We start from the raw sequence: 17,507 nt of genomic DNA, 5'->3' as shown, positions 1-17,507 counted from the left end.
TTTGGTGACTTTAACTTTTTAGTTAATTTAACCATTTCTCAAACATATGCTTAATTTCTACCCTCAACCGTGATTGGTAGCTCGAAACCCAACCCCCCGAATCCAAAAAACGACGTCGTTTTTGATTTTTTTTTTTCCAGAAAAAGAAAATCAGAAGAAGAAGAAGAAGAAGAAGAAGAATTGGAGGGGAGGGGGCCAACAAAATCGGGCTGGAGGCGATGGTGGTCGGAGGCGGGGCTGCGACGAGCTGCGGCGGGATTGCGACGAGTTGCTGCTGCGACGATCGGAGTTGGGCTGCGATGACGATCAAGCTGGGCGACGATCGGCGATCGGCGAACCCCTCTTCTCTTTCTCTCTCTTTCTCTCTTCCCCTCTTCTTCTCTTTTTCTCTCTCTCTTCCTCTTTGTGTTTTAGACTGGAAAATAGAAGAAAAAAAAGAAAAAAAGAAAAGAAAAGAAAAGAAAAATGCCTAAAACGACGTCGTTTTAGGCATTCGGGGAGAAAAGTTTCGAACTACAAAACATTATTTTTTTTACCCTTCCAGCACCTCTAGTCGATATCCAGATATCTTGTGAGTAATAGAAATGGCAACGGGCCGAAGCGGGGTCGAAAATTACAATTCCCATCCTCGATCCTCGAGGGGGATGCCATCACCCCCCACCCCCGCCCCCTAACGGGGATCGGTTTCCCTGACTCCAGAAAAAATCCCGATTTTTCTTTTAAAAATTTTGTTCAATACAAAAACAACAAAAAATAAAAATAAAAATCTATTTTCAGTATGTTTCAATTTATCATCATCATCAACAACAATCATCAACTTAAAAAAAGAAAAAAAAAACAAAGATCTGAGAAAGGAAAAAAGATCTAAAAAAATCATCAACAACAATCATGAATTCTCTTTCTAAAACTCTATTCTGATTTGGATCTAGATCTCATAGTCAGTGGTAGCGGACATGGCGGAGGAGGTGATCTATTATGGATTTGGATTTGGATTTGGATCCAAAGATGAAAACCGCAAATGAAAGGTGTGAAGGCTATGGAGGAGGCGATTTTCTGGCAGTTGGATGACTGCAGAACTATCGAGATCGTAAGAGTTGAGAGAGAGCGAGACAATGAGAAAGGAAAACGAGAGAGTGAGAGATATAATATAATACAATCCTAAAATCACATGTATATAGGCGGGGATGTTTTGGGAAAATTTCAAAGTGGGGTCGGACTGGGGTTGGGCGAAACTATCGCCGTCCCCGGCCTCGGCCCTAAAAATTGTCGATGATATATTTTTCAATACCAACCCCAACCTTATAAAAAATAATTTTTGAAAAAAATTCTATTTATGAGGACGGAGCAATCCGAGTCTCCATCAAATTGGATTCATATTGCTATCCTTAGGCTCCGTTTGGGAAGAAAAAAGTCAGGCTTTTTTGGCTAAAATAGCCAAAAAAAAAATAAAATAGGCTATTTTAGCCACAAAAAACAAAATATCAAATCCAACCCATAATTATTACAATCCTCTCTCACAAAAAAAAAAGTCAAAAAAGTTAAAAAAATCAAAAAGTCCTTCCCAAACTAGACTAAAATAGCCCAAACTAAAATAGTTAAAAAGCTAAAAAGTCAAAAAGCCAACCCACTACCCAAACGAAAGTTTAGTAAGTAACACTAATCCAAATATTTTATGATCATTAATAAAGATCACTGATAAATTCAATTTTTAATTTTATTTGTTCGCAGATTGTCCATAAGGACAAATCTTTATAAAATAATTAAACGACAATGCTACGTAACTTAAATTTTGTGACTCAAAAGTGGTTCAAATGGCCAAAACGACGTCGTTTTGAGTACAGAACAACATAAAAATGGCCAAAACGACGTCGTTTTGGCCATTTGAGACACTTTTGAGCCACAAAATTTGAGTTACGAGACATTTTCCATAACTAAACTACCCCTGCGATGTATATTTTCAAGCAGACCTGTCAATTTTTAATCTTATTTGTTCGCAGATTGTACCTCTCTCTCTCTGTATGGTCTCTGTCTCTCTGTCTTTCTCTGTCTCTTCATATTCAACCCAGAACCTCTCTTTCTCTCTTCGAGTCGCCGGAGTCACCTTCAACCTTGTGCCGCTGCTTCATACCTCGACGCCGCCTCAGACGTTGTGGATCTAAGTTGTAGATCTTCAAACCCACTCTCTCTCTCTGTCTCCTAGTCGCCGAGCTGTAGATCTGAGCATGCCATCGCCGGAGCTGTAGATCTCAGCATGCCTCACGCCGCTGCTCCACAATTTGTTTCCGGCGCCGACGATCCAGATCTGAAAGGTCGTAGATCTACAGATCTTCTCTTTTTCTGTCACCGATCTAAGCTGTAGATTTCCTTTTTTCTGTCACCGATCTTCTCTTTTTCTAATCGTCTCTTCCCTACGGATTCGGATTCGGATTCGGTGACGATCAGTGAGAGATCTCAGATCGACAGAATTTTTTATTTTTTTTGGATATTTGAGAATATTTTGAATCTTTAAAAAAAATCTAGAATATATTTTTTTTATGAATGAACGCACAATTCTAGATTTTTTATTTTTATTTTAAATATCTAGAATTATTTTTTAGAAATATTCTAAATATTCTAGATTTTTATTCAACCCTAACGATTCTACACATATTTTTTAAAAATATTCTCAAGTATTTTCAAGTTTTTAATCTGTGAACGAACTTGTTGAAGCACGTATATACGTGTACAGAGACTGTCATACCTATGAACGCAAATGTCCTCTTGAAACTTTTGATATATGATGTCAGAAAATTAAATTAGAGATGTGATTTATTAATTATAATGTCGAAAAATTTTACAAAGGCGTTGTTTGGGTTGTCTTAAAAAAAAGTCAAAAATCGACTATCATATTTAATTCATATTATTTTATTTAAGGTACATCACTTCTTTATTATATTACTTCAAACACAATTCATATTTCATAAAATGACAAAAAAATATATTTATTTAAATCATTTCAAACCACTCTAAAATTATTTTACGTAAATTTTTATAATTGATTTCGAAAATATTAAAATGATAATGTTATTTATAACTAATGTATTATAAGTAATATAAAAAAAATATAGATAAAAGTTTTAAAATAAATTATATAATAATAAATAATTTTTTTATATAAAATTTGATTAAAAATTTAATATAATAATATCACGTCATTATTAGTTTGTAATATCACCAATTAATAATAAATAAGTACTTACATACTAACAGTAAATAAACAGTTAGAGAGTGGATTAATAATCTAATGAATTTTATATGTTTTTAGTGAAATTACTTATATTTGTATGTCAATAATAATAATATTATAATTATATTTAAATTTTTTTATAAAATTTTTATAGATAATATGATTTATAATAATTTCTTCAATTTTAATTAAAATAATTATTATTATTTTCATAATTTTTAAAATATTATTGACATTTCATTGTAATAATATTTTTATAATTTTTTTATTTATAATATTTTGTTTATATTTGCAACTGAAAATCAAAAAGCCTAAAATCCAGAGGGACATGTGATCTTCTGGGCCTCACTTTCCTCCGCTACTGTATATGATGATGGTGTTGAAACTAGTTATTGAATAAATTGTTATGTAACGTTTGGTTCTCGGGAAAAACGTAAGAAAATGAGAAATCTGAGATTTGAGTCTCGGATAAACCAGATTTAGCCTCCGTTTGGAAAGTAGGTTGGCCTTTTGGCTTTTTAACTTTTTTGGCTATTTTAACCTGGGCTAAAAAGCTTGGTTTGGGAAGGGATTTTTGGCTTTTTGACTTTTTTGACTTTTTTTGTGAGAGAAGAGTGTAATGATTATGGGTTGGATATGATGTTTTGTTTTTTGTGGCTAAAATAGTCTATTTTGTCTTTTGTGGCTAAAATAATCAAAAAAGTCCCAAACTCTTCTTGCCAAACGAACCTTTACTATGGGTCGTTTGGTAACGTTTGGGACTAAAAAATTATAAAATGACAAAAAAAAGGTTAAAAAATTACTAAAGAACAAAATAAACAAAAAGACAAAAAAAAAAAAAAAAAAAACATTCTAAAGTGAAAAAGTTAAACAAGAATATCAAACGCTTAAAAAAATTTAAAGTTAAAAAAAGTCAAAAACTCAATTAAAAAATCATTGCCAAGTGAGTACTATGTTCGGGTTTTTGATCTGTGATTTGTTGTTGTTATTGAATAGATAAAATATTACGTGTTTTTTTTTTTTTTCCCCTCTTCTATGGTGTTCCCTTCGTTGTTGATGGACATGGTGATGTTGTTGATAAACAGATAAGATTTGTTCTTGATGATGTTTTTGAACACATGAGAGAGAGAGAGAGAAATATCTGAATAGATAGAAATTTTTGAGCAAATACGATTTTGTTTGGCTTATAAAAAAAAATTAAAAAGATAGAATTTCTAACATATAAAATTAAATAGATAGATAGAATTTAAGAAAAAATTTAAACAAATAGATAAAATTTAGGGAGGGAAATAAACAAATAAGGGAAAAAATTAATTAGATAGTTAAAAAATTTGAATAGATAAATATAAATTTGAACAGATAGATATAAGTTTTCGTTTGGAACGTGGGTTGATATTTTTTTAACTTTTTGGTTATTTTAATCTGAGGTTAAAAAGTTTCGTTTAGGATGAGTTTTTTAATTTTTAAATTTTTGTGAGAGTGCAAATGAAATGATTATGATTTGATGTGATATTTTTGGGTGTTTTGGGAAGATGGTATTTTGTGACTTTTTTTGAATTTTTTTTTTAAAAAACGTGTAAAAAATGTGAGATAATGTGATTTGAATTGAATTAAAAGTTAAAAAGTGACTTTTAACCTATTTTTCAAAAGAGTTGTCTTATTGGTATTTTAGTCTATCTCGTCTTTTTGTGATTATTTTAACCCAAACCATTTATGCCAAATAAAGTTTCAATTTGAACAGATAGATATAAATTTGAATAGATTGTCAACAAAAAGTCAAACAAATAAAAAAAAAGTTTAGGAATAAAATTGAAAATAAAATATACTCTATAGCTGTTCACCAAAATATTATTTTGGAAAGTTGGTAAAAAGCTGACTTTTTGAACTTATTTTGTCTTTTTGTGAATAAGTTATATATGAGGTGATGTGACCCAAAATTAATAAAAATCTGGAAACTGACTTTTTACCAGCTTTCCAAAAGAGCATGAAGTATGCACCTCTTATGAACAAAAAATTATGTGTTGACCTAAATGTCTTGTACCTTCATTATATTGGATTTATTACCAATTAATTCTAATATTTTGTTATAATTTTAATTTGAAATTGAATAATGCATACTAAAATTAAAAACTTTGAAAGATTAGGAAAAATTAAAACATTATAAGACCAGTAGTCGACATAAACGCAAGAGGGAATAACTGGCGTAACAAACTAGCATGACCTTTAAAAACTATAAAACTTATTGTATCTAACACCAAATTGATTAGGAAAATGCCTCGTAGCTCGACTTTTAGAGGCTCGAAACGGTTCGAAATGGAGAAAGAGGGAGAGAAGAGAGGAAACAGAGGAGAAAGAGGGAGAGAAGAGAGGAGGAAGGGAAGAAGCAGAGGAGAAGCAGAGCCTCGTCATCGCCATCGCCGCCGCCGATCGTCGCAGCAGACCGTCGCCTCGCCCAGTCCCGGTCGTCTGTCCAGCCCCGCAGACGTCGCAGCACCACTGTCGTCTGCCAGCCCCGGTCGTCTGCCCAGCCTCCCCTCCTCCTCCAACCGATTTTTATGGCCCCCTCCCCTTCTCCTCCTCCTCCTCCCTCTCCCTTTTCTTCTTCTCCCTTCTTGTTCTTCTTGTTCTTCTTCTTCGTTCTGCAACAAAACCAGGGAAGAAAGAAGAAGAAGAAAAAAAAAAAAAAAAAAAACTCGACACCAAAACGACGTCGTTTTGGTGTCGAGCTAGATTTCGAGCCGTGTTATTCGAGCTACCAATCGGAACCGAATTGATTATGGTGCCGAACATGGCAATCCTTGTAGTTGGTTTCAATGCTTGATCGGCTATTCGACTTACCCTAATATGGTTGGTCCGTAATCACCTTTTAAATTTGTGTGTAGATCATCAATTAAAAAATAAAATTGATTTGGTATATGGTTTTTTTTTATTTATCTTAAACAAAAATTAAACGTACGTTTATGTACGAGTTTAGGATTTTGCTGGTATCTAAATTTAAATTTGTAATTCCTACAGTGAGTCTAGATATTTTGTGTTGGTCCTTGTGAACAACTTAAGAGTTGACACTCGGTGTTGGGTGAAGAATAATTTTTCTTGTTGGTTTCATTAATGATCTCAAACATACCAAAAATAAATAAATAGATATAACATAAAGTTGGTTTCTAATAAGGTCAATTAGTTGCTTTTTGTGTACCTTTTTCTTAAAATAAACATTTATGAATATGATTTTTATTTATAAAAATGATATTGTCACATTATTTATATGATATTATTTTTTTTTATAAGAATAGAGTTTTCCAAAAATAAAAAATATATTGTTTGAAACTTTTTTTTTCTGGTCTGTTTATTTTTTTTTTTAATTATCGTTGGTGTGAAACCTGGTAAGGCAATATCAGGCTCCCTTTTTTTGATTCATTGTAATGGGCCGATTCAAGGCCCATTTTGACTTTGTTAACTTTAGTGGAATTGTATGGGACCTTATAATATCACTTCATTTTTTATTTTATATATATTTTTTGAATAATTAGATTGATAATAACTTTAATTACCATATCAAAGCAAGTACTCCCAAACAATATGTAAAATATAATCATAGAGCTCGTTTGGAAAGTTTAGTTTTGGATTTTTTTGGTTAAAATAATCTCAAAAAATAAAATAATCTTTTTAGTTTAATAAGACAAAATATCATATTCAACTCATAATCATTATATTTTTTTTCTTACAAAAAAGTCAAAAACCCTTCCTAAATGAGCCTTTTTAACCCTAGGCTAAAATAGTTAAAAAAGTCAAAAACTCAAAAAATTAACCTACTTCCCAAATGAACCCATAAAATTAAGCTTTTGTTTATGGTGCATGAGTGTTTGTTTCCACCATCAAGCTTTTTTTTATGATCAATTTTGAATATTATTCCATACAAAATGCATTTGTTTTTTTTCCCCCTTAAAGGCAAAACCAGTCTAAGCCCACAACAAAGGCGAATGACTGATTTTTGAAGATACTGATGAGGAGCGAACTCAACGATAATGATGCAAACAGTGAAGTATCAGGATCCTCTAGAGTTTTATTTCTGAAGTGATCCCTGAAGTGGGGTGATCCAATGGCTCAAAATAAAACTAACCAAAATGACGTCGTTTTGGTTAGTAATTTCAAAAAAAAAAAAAAAAAATAATAATAATGCTTTAATTCAAAATTCCTGCAGATCCGATAGGAAGCAAAACGACGGAGAGAGAGAGAGAGAGAGAGAGAGAGAGAGAGAGAGAGAGAGAGAATGATTGAGAGGAGGAGCTCTTCCACCCACCCTGACGTGCCACTGCCGCTGTCACACCGTTGTCCGCCATACTCCAACAGATTGAAGGAAAAAACCGCAGGTTCGTTCATCCTCTAAACTTAAAATATTAGGGCTTTGAATCTAAAAATTAGAAAAAATTTGAACTTGACTACCTTTGTAGAGTAAAAATCTGAACTTGGCTACCTTTGTCAATGTTGACTTTGATTAAAGTTTCTTTAATTTCCTATTTCGTGTTTTCAAGAAATCGTTCATCCTCCAAACTTTAAATATTACGGCTTTGAATCCAAAAATTAAGAAAAGAGTAAAAATTGGAACTTGGTTACTTTTGTCAATGTTGACTTTGATTAAAGTTTCTTTAATTTCCTGCTTTGTGTGTTCAAGAAAATGTGGATTGATGTAGAGTCCATAAAATTTAGCACTAGGGATATTTGTTTATTTATCTCTGTAAGTGAGCACTAGGGATTGTTTGTCAGGAAGCTTTGGTGTGGGAACAATTTCAATTAAGGAAAGACCCACATCTTGTTTAATTTTGAATCCATTCATCCTTAAGTGAAAAACATTTTAAAAGAGATCCATTTGCTAGAGCTATAAGGTCATATTCTTAAATTAACCCAGGAAAATGTTACTGAATGGTGAAATAAGTTCATACAGAAATCAAAATAAATCTCTATTGAATTATATTTTGCTAGAAATGTTACTGAATGGTGAAATAAGTTCATATAGAAAGCAATATAAATCTGTATCGAATTATATTTTGTTAGAGCAATAAGGTCATATATGTTCTTACTAACTATCATAGAAGGTGAAGTTTATGAGCAAATTTTTGATAGTTTTTTTTATTTTTATTTATTTATTTTTTTTATGGGGGCATATGGATTATTGTGTAAGTTGATGCTTTTACTCCGCAAACCATAGTATATATAGTTTCATTTTTTATTCCACTTCCAAATTACCCTTTCTAATACGAATGAGATATATTCTTCATGGTAAATGCATATACTAAATAAAGTTTTAATTGTATCTTGAGATGTATAAATGGTATGGTGCATTATTAAAACTAAGATGGCAGCATTAATGTTCATGGCAGCATTAAATCTAAGATGACAGTATTAAAGAATGAGATATTATTCTTCATGGTAGCATTAAAGTTTTAAGTGTATCTTGAGAGATTGGAGGAACCAGAGGGGAGGGGAGAAGGATTAGAATGAGATGATATGCTTTTATTTTCTTTTTTGATGTATATATTATTTTATTATTTTGATTTCTGTTCATTTTAGCAATATGTATAAAAAGTTGAAATGATGTTGCTGGATATTGTCACAACTTAGTTACCTCGTTTAATTTATTTCATTAGTATTATTTGTGCTGTTGTTCTTTGAATTTTAATTCATGTTGGAGTAAGATGGAATTGATTTTGGTTAAGAATTTAGCGTTGCATAATCCAATCAGCTTGTTTCAATTGGATAATTTTGAAAAGAAGAAAATACTATCTCTCCTCCTAAATCATAGGTTTAGATACTGAGAGAATAAGAAATTTTTTCAAAATCTTAGATATTGTTGGGTTTAGATATTGTTGTTCCATTGTTGTTATTTCAAGTAAAAAAATGTCAACATCCAATGCATCTATGAGTGATACTAGTGAAATTCAGTTTAAAAATAAAAAATGTCATTGCGGGGCGAGAGCAGCATTCAGGATTTCAGAGTCAATGGAAAAGCCAGGGATGGTATACTTTGCTTGCCCTTTCAACAACACCAATGGATGCGGCTTCTTTGAGTGGTGGATGCCTGTACATAATCAACGTCAATGGTTGAAGATGATAAGGGAGGAAAGCGACGAAAATTGTAATATTAACCCTTTGGTCAACGAACTGTTTGTATCCAATGATGAGCTAAAAGAGATGGTTACAAAGTTTAGGAAAGAAAGTAAACAAATGGTTGTAGAGATCAGACAACTTAGGAAAAAGTTGCACTATGCCATTGTAATAGTATTAATTGGATTTGGACTTTTTTTGTTGTTGTTTAAATATTAAGTGTAAAGTAAATTCGGATTTGGACTTCGTCTTTTGTGAACTAAATATTATGTGTAAATTAAGTTGGTTGTTAACTTGAACTAAATATTTTGATATCTGGGTTAGATTGTATTAGTAGACCTTTTGATATATATAAAAAGATGTTTTGAAAGAATGATTGCTTTGTTTGTTTGTTTGGGTTCTTTGATGCATCTTAGGGTTATATAAATCTCCAGTGAAATGCTCAATTTTTGTTTGGTTTTGGAAGTGACCAGGATGTTTGGTGTTCTTTTGAGGTGCTCAATTTTTGTATCATTCATATGCTAACTTTTTTTACTTTTAGCATTGAAATGTCACAATTACTTGCAGGAAAAGGACATAGATTTAAGTGGATAAATGTTACTTGTGGCTATACTTCAATTAAAATGATATGAGAAGCCTGGCTTTTTTTTATTATTATATTAAGTTTTTTATTATATTAAGTTTGAGAAATTACTCATGAAGCATTGTTGTGAATAATATCTAATTAGATATTACTCTAAATCAAAACCCATCCTAGATTGTTGGGTAGCAGTTTCAAGAGTCCAACAAATAATTAAAGAGAAGCAATGTGACAAAATCAAAACAAACTGGAGTGTGACATCTCACATAAATCTAATACATGTGCAACGAAATCACAGAAACTTTGGTGACCAAATCTCTTCCTCTCTGTTTAGCAATTTCTGTCTATTTTTCATTTTAGGTTTTTTTATGAGAAGAAAATTTGAGGTATTAAGAATCAATCATGTTTGTGAATATTGAATTGACTACGAAAGGTTTGTAAAAGATGAGTGTTAACTAAATCAACTGTAGAAGAAGTTGATAGGCTTGAAGTGTAACTTTGTACCTTTTTTTTTTTTGAACAAGTAACTTTGTACTTCATGAAGAAGAAAACAAACTAGACTAAGTAAATCAATCACAAAATACACATTAGAAAAGAAATCAATCACAATCTAAAACACATTTCAATTCTACTGTAAAGTAAACTAGAATCATTAAGTTGTTCTTAGCAACAAAAAGAATTAACAACTTGAAGCAAAAATTTCGGCAAAATTTCAAGTCATTTCAGCACCATTTCAACACAAATTTCAGCACCATTTGAAGCAAAATTCAGCACCATTTCAGAACAAAATTCAGCACCATTTCAGCACAAAATCCAGCACCATTTCAACATAAATTTAAGCAACAAAATCTGCGTTATGCACCATTTCAGCACAACATTCAGCACCATTTCATCCAAAAATTCAGCACCATTTCAACTGTAGTGTCATTTCAAAACAAAATAAATACAACTCAAAGTACCCCAATGATGAAAGAACACAACAATATTTTCTACATTCACATAAAAAGTTTTCAATATTACATACACGAACACCATAAAAAGTTTTCAATGCTAAGATATTGACGTGTGACCCACATGCCCATGCCCACGGCCACGGCCACGACCACGACCATGTCCATGCCCATGTAGTACCTACAAAAAAGAAAGAAAATACTCTTATATGAAGGAACCATAAAATAAAATGGAACTTTAAATGAATGAATGACAAAATAAAAGAGGAAATGTGAAAAATAAATTACTTGACTACATGCAGGACTATTCGAGGCTTGCGAGTCATAATTGTTAAGCAATGCTTGCTAGATTCCATGAACGGAATACATCGATGGCATTGGAAAAGGCATATTGTGATGAAGAAAACTTGGCTAAAACAATAACAAACATATATCAATTTAAAATGGTACTAGTCACTTACAAATAAACATAATAAAACTTCTTATTAAACTAACTTACATCATAGGTGGGATACATAAATTGGGATGACGAAGCATTAACTTGATGAACACATGTCGAGAATGGAGGAAGTTCAGGAGCACTTATTGAAAATAAAGGAGCCAATTGAGGAATACTCGGCGAAAACAATGGAGGTGGTTCAGGAGTACTCACCAAAAATAAGGGAGGAGGTTGAAGAGTAACAGGCATGGGAGTTTGAGAAGCATTATGTGCACTAGGTTGAGGAGCAACAGAGATGGGAGTTTGGGAAGAATTATGTGAACTTGTTTTATTTTTCTTTGCTAACGCAAGCTCCAAATCACCTTTTGTCCACCTTCGTCCCTTGCTAGTGCACTCTTTTCACTTGAGTCCTTTTGCTTGAACTACATTTGTATCCGCTACACCATCCAATTCAAAGCTTTCGAGGCATGTGTTGGGAGGGCTTTCTTGTTCAATAGTATCTAAAAAAGGCATATTGAATTTTTCACTTAACATGCTTTCAATGTTTGCAATAAAGTCATCCGCTTTCTTTATCGTCAAGTAATATGTTTCCTCACTTTCGGAAGCTCTACACGCTACTGCTCTGAAAATTGCCATCAATGATCTAAAGCGTGAAGTTTGATGCAATCTTACATCAACCTTAATATCATGCCCACACCTATCTTTCACATTTTCAGCTCTTGCTTTTTTGGTCTATCTCTTGAGAATATATTGGGGAGGAATCTCTTTGAATTTGAGGGTGTCTCTAAGGATCTTCAAATAATGACTACACAAAATGCCTTTCATTTCAAACTTCCTACAATTGCAAGTGAGTGAACCATCACACTCCACTCTCACCTTCCTCACCTTTACATCATCACTGTCAAGAACCGTATAAATGGTGCTCTCACCATTATGTTTAGTTTCTTCAATGTTTACTTTAAGGGACTTGACATACTCATCCTCAAATTCTTCATAAATTTTATTTGTGTAAACATCTGCAGCTTGCTCCATAATCTTCACTTTAATATTCACCCTTAGCAACTTTTGGCATAGAGCATATTCGGCTTGTAACTCTTTGCACCTCTTCTCACAAAGAACTCGATCAAAATGCATGAAAACTTGCATTAAGTTATGATCAGACTGAATGAAATCCTTCAAAAATGTATTAAAGGATTCATTAAGTTGGGTGCTACTCATGCCCGCACCTCATGCATTTCTAACATATGGCCAACCCCATTTTTCCTTGACCCCAAATGTTAACTTCAACAAATGATTATCTTGTACTTTATACTTGTCAAGCATTTTCTCCCATTTAACGTAAAATCATCCTCATCCTCAATGTCATACATAAATTTGGATAAAACACTCTTCATCCCCTTATCCTTCACCTCCTTATTTTTGAAGATAGAATTTGCATGCCTTAATGCATTTTGCATCAAATGCCAAGTGCAAAGGCGGTGTTTTGTGTTAGGCATGACAATAGGTATGGCCTTAGCCATTGCAGCATCCTGATTCGTAAAAATTATTTTCGGAGCCTTATTTGACATTGCCTCCAAGAATCTTCTAAAAAGCCATATAAAAGAATCGGTAGTCTCATCATACATCAAAGCTGTGCCAAATATAACAGTTTCCCTATGATGGTTAAATCCAACGAAAGACACGCAAGTGGTCTATGTGCACTATTTAACTTGTAAGTAGTGTCGAAAGTCACAACATCACCAAATTGTCCATAATCCATGATCATTTGAGTATCGGCCCAAAATATGTTTGTAATCTGCTCCACATTATCTAATTGGACCAAGTAAAAAAGATGGATTCTCCAATGTCTTCTCACGAAAATATTACAAAATGCTACATGCCTCTCCATACGCTAAACTCTTTTGTCTCTTCGTTCTCAAATAATTTTTTTGGTCCACTTTTGTGAACCCAAGCGACTCCCTTCCACTAGCTTCATTACCCATGAGCTCAAATGCAGCATTAAGTCGGATTGCAGATTTTTCGGCTAAATCTATTTTGATTGTCTGTGATGCAGATATCTTCCTTTGGGATGGTAACATATGCGTACATTTTGTGGGTACAAAAATATGATTATGTTGTTCAACAAACTCACCAACAAAAAATTTATGAATATTCCTATCCCACTTAATAATAAGTCAGGCTTGACAACCAGTCCTCACTTTTTGCATAGGATTTTTTGTTAATGGATCTCGCTTGTCGACAACTCGAAACCCCTTATTCTTACAAACAAATAGCCTTGAAGTGATTTGCCCCTCCTTGTTTTTGTTTACATAACCCCTTCTAATACTAAAGCGCATCCTTCCTCCATAAGCATTATAGAAATTATATGTTTCTTATTCTTTATCAAATGTCATGTGAACTCTAGGCTTCCAATCACAATCACCTCCGTCATTCTTAACATTGTTAGGTTCGATATCAATGTGCCAAGTCACTTAAAAAATAAAAAAGTGCTCAGTATTAGCATAAAAACTGTAAACTATGTTTGCAAAATAATACAAACTAAATAAAAACACTACAAGAATTGACTTATATTAGATTATATAAACAAAGGGGAACAAATCCCTTCAATAGTAAATTATGTTTTCAATGATCCAAATTTAACACAAATCCCTTAATTTTCTTATAATCAACATGTGTGTGAAGACCCAAATATAAAAAAATTAAGTAAATAATTAAATAATAATAATAATAATATTACAATCTCAAATATTTTGATGGTGAATTCTAAAGTGCAAATTAAATATTTGGAGGGTCTTTTAATTAATTAAAACCTAAAATAAATTTATGGTGAAAGTCTTCAATTTAAAGGCAAGATTTATTATTTTAAAAAAAAATAATAAATAAATAAAATAAAATTAAGTGTCAAATTAGTAAGCATATTTTGATCTAATAGTAGTTGTATTTTATTTAAATTAATGGAGAGATAAAATAAAATAAAATAAAACAAAGGACATTTTTGTCTAGAGTCATTTATGTTATGTATAACAAAGAAAAGAAAAGAAAAACCCTAGGTTCCTAATACATTCTATAGCAGCAGCCACAACAGCCACGGGGAGGAAGAAGTTTGAGAGAAAAGAAGAAGAAAAAAGGGGATTGCAAACAAGGAGTAATTTTTGGGTGTGGTAGGTATCTTTTTTTTTTTTCTTTGTTTTTGTTCTTTATTCTTACTCTATTATTATTTAGATCATTGATGGAGAAGTTGTAGGTTTATGTATTTTGTATATATATATATATATATATATATATATATATTGTTAAGAAATTTGAGGAGTTAAATTCATGTATAAAGAATGGTGTAATTCTTAGTCCAAAAATTCTGCACAGAATCATAAACTTTAAAAATCAAGAAACCATATCAAACGGATGAATTTTGAACTGAAATTTTTACAGTAGATCAACTACATATTGAATTGTATATCTGAATTTTTTCATAATTTTTGGGAGTCAAAATCCATATAAATTGAGGTATTCAAATCTGTCCGGGAAAACAGTCCGAAATAGTAAATTCGGGAGTGTTGTTCTCTTTGGGTATAAATCCAAAAATTATCAAATTAGTGTCATTAGAACCGGTTACGAGTCTAGTTTCGTACATTTTTGGCCTTGCATTGATTGCTCGTGTATATTAAGAGAACCGTCAATTTCTTTAAAGTGCTGCAGAAAACAACTTGTTTGGATATAATAAATTGTAGATAATTATTTTGATAAGAAAATCAAGTGAAACCATTTGGGTTTGAAACTTAGGATACATTAGATCATATCTGGAGGTTATTGGAATTTTTTGAATAGCGTGGAGTGGGTTTTTGTAATTTTCAAAGTTAGCGTATAGGTTGGGAAGGCTTGTTTGAAATCCTGTTTTATCTTAAAGTCACAATTAATTAAGTTTTGACCGGAACCCATGTCAGGGTGATTTTAAACGTTGAAGAACATGAACTTAGCTAATATTTAAGAGTAACGGTGAGTTGGGTTGAGCCGTGTTAGTGCGCTTTAGTTGAGGTTACTTAGTTCCTATTTTGTAGTATTTTAAATTAGTTGTGACGTGTAGTTTTTTTTTTATATACTTCGTTCAGGGCACTAGTTGGACTTTTACACTCTATTCGATTCAAGGATTATATCATTTCGTTTCAGGTGAGTAGTTTCATGCTACGTATTTTTATAAATGTTCCCTTACCCTGAACTGTTGGAAAAATTAAATTGTTGTTTCATGATTAAACTATTTTGATAAATTATTATATTATCAATTGAATCAAATTATTTCTGAAACACGTGTGAACTTGGCATACTGTAAACTATTTGTTTTGGTCTCATGTTTATAATGATGAACCACCATGTTTTGCGAAAACTGATGTGTATTGATTATTGGGACCATGTGTGTATTTAGTCCAGGGAAATTATTCCACTGTGTGTGGTGACTCTGGCCACTAGGGAACAGATCCGGGTTGGGCCGTGATGACTCTAGTGCTCAACGATTGTAAGGAACAGACCTTTAAAAACAACTAGGTGACCTTCAATCGGATCGTCTTTGAGAAAAGGCCCAGGTGCCACCCTGAGGATGACTCTTAGTTCGGTATTGGATCCAACGGGGATTATAGCCTGAGAAATGTGTGGCAGATTATTTGTTTTTATTGGTACCCAGAAAAGTATTGGTGTTCATGTTATAATCTGTTTTAAGTGAAAAATGTCGTTTATCATGTTCTTGCGAGACATGAGTATTTTAAGTGTTGAACTGTGGAACCTTCTTTTTGAAACAGATTGTATTTACCAAACTGTATGCCAATCTAGTTTCTGTGATATATATCTTATTTTGGAATTGAACCCTGTTTTCAAAACTATATTTACTATCCATGTTGCTACTCACTAAGCTATCAGCTGACTTAGTTGTTTACCATTTCCAGGTGTTAGATGGACTTAGAGTAGACTCATGGCGTAGCGGGGACTCAATTGCATGGACCTCTAGGGCATTTATTTAATTTTCTTTTAGGTTGCTTTGTCGAGTTTTGTGCATACTTTGTGATTGGGTTTTATTTAGAATTATTTTATTTTGTGGGTTGTTTATATCCCATAAGTTTGGATGGCTTTTGATTACGGTTGATTTTGCCGTTTATAATTGTGGCATGTCTGGATTGAGTTTTGGTTATTTATTATTAGACTATTGTTCAGTTGTTCAATGTGATTGGATTCGTGTTTAGGTTTACGTGCGCCTTGGGCTAAGTCCCTGTGGGCCACGGCCGGTCATGCCCGGATTTGGGGTGTGACAATGTGAACATACAAAATCAAAATTAAACAATAGAAAATAAATCTACAATTCTATAGCTCAATCATCAATACCAGAGTCCATATATTTTAAACGTGACATTGTAGATCAAGTAGTTCTCAATTTTAAATTCTTGGAATTTAAATGCCCAGACTGCAAATCTATGGGGTTAATAATCATCTGTTTGTACAAAAAAAAAAATATATAAATGCAATGTTTAGATATCAAAGATTTTAAAGCCTATTTAACAGGCCACTCCTATATACATCTTCTATTTGAATAAATAATGAGTTGCATATGAAAAAGAGAGGCATACAAAAACTATGAGATACCTGCACAAATCATTACAAGAGAAGCATCATTTATAATAATGTTTTGTGCACAAATTCTGTAGTAGAAGCTGTAATATAGAAAATGATGAAATCTTCATTCAAAATTTGTAAACATAATATAGGCACCATTTACAGAATTTGTGTACAAATCAACAATATAGAAAAGTAAAATGGATTAATGAAATGTTTCCACACCTCAGTGATGGCGGCGACGACTGGACAGCGGCGACGGCAAGGCGACCACTGAACGGTGGCAACGGCTGGACGGCGACACTCCCGCCTCTCTTCTCTCTCTCTCTTCTTATCTCTTTCTCGCACTCCTGCCTTCTACTACAGCTTCTGCTATACCTGGAGGGAATTTTGAATTAAAGCATTATTTTTTTTTTATTTTAAAATTATTAACCAAAACGACATCGTTTTGGTTAGTTTTATTTTGAGTCGTTGGATCACCCCACTTCAGGAATAAAACTTTAAAGGATCCTGATACAACAGTGAAATGAGATTTGATTTCAAGAGCGCGTGGGATTGGAATGATGCAGCTTTAACTACTCATTCATCTTCAAAAATTTGATTTTCACAACTTTTATATGA

The 17,507-nt window shown here is 32.6% G+C and overlaps 1 protein-coding gene and 2 long non-coding RNA genes across 3 annotated transcripts; 2 read left to right on the top strand and 1 right to left on the bottom strand.

The window, feature by feature from the left end:
• Positions 1 to 1,979: 1,979 nt before the first annotated feature.
• On the top strand, positions 1,980 to 9,639 carry LOC114277898 (uncharacterized). Its single transcript, XR_003634773.2, has 3 exons — positions 1,980 to 2,309; positions 7,425 to 7,593; positions 9,164 to 9,639. It is a non-coding gene; the product is annotated as an uncharacterized LOC114277898 (long non-coding RNA).
• A 2,387-nt stretch (positions 9,640 to 12,026) lies between these two features.
• LOC114260002 (protein FAR1-RELATED SEQUENCE 5-like) lies at positions 12,027 to 12,512 on the bottom strand. The gene has a single exon (XM_082904738.1). It carries the CDS (start codon positions 12,510 to 12,512, stop codon positions 12,027 to 12,029), a length of 486 nt encoding a protein of 161 aa, XP_082760864.1.
• A 1,617-nt stretch (positions 12,513 to 14,129) lies between these two features.
• Positions 14,130 to 16,498, top strand: LOC145806669 (uncharacterized). The gene is made up of 3 exons (XR_014350030.1): positions 14,130 to 14,455; positions 15,401 to 15,458; positions 16,226 to 16,498. It is a non-coding gene; the product is annotated as an uncharacterized LOC145806669 (long non-coding RNA).
• The last annotated feature ends 1,009 nt before the right edge of the window (positions 16,499 to 17,507 follow it).

The sequence above is a fragment of the Camellia sinensis genome, chromosome 14 (assembly GCF_055761805.1).
Source record: "Camellia sinensis isolate YWXY chromosome 14, ASM5576180v1, whole genome shotgun sequence".
Lineage (NCBI taxonomy): Eukaryota > Viridiplantae > Streptophyta > Magnoliopsida > Ericales > Theaceae > Camellia > Camellia sinensis.
Note: the sequence above shows the minus strand (reverse complement) of the source record. Positions and strands in the feature narration are given on the sequence as shown.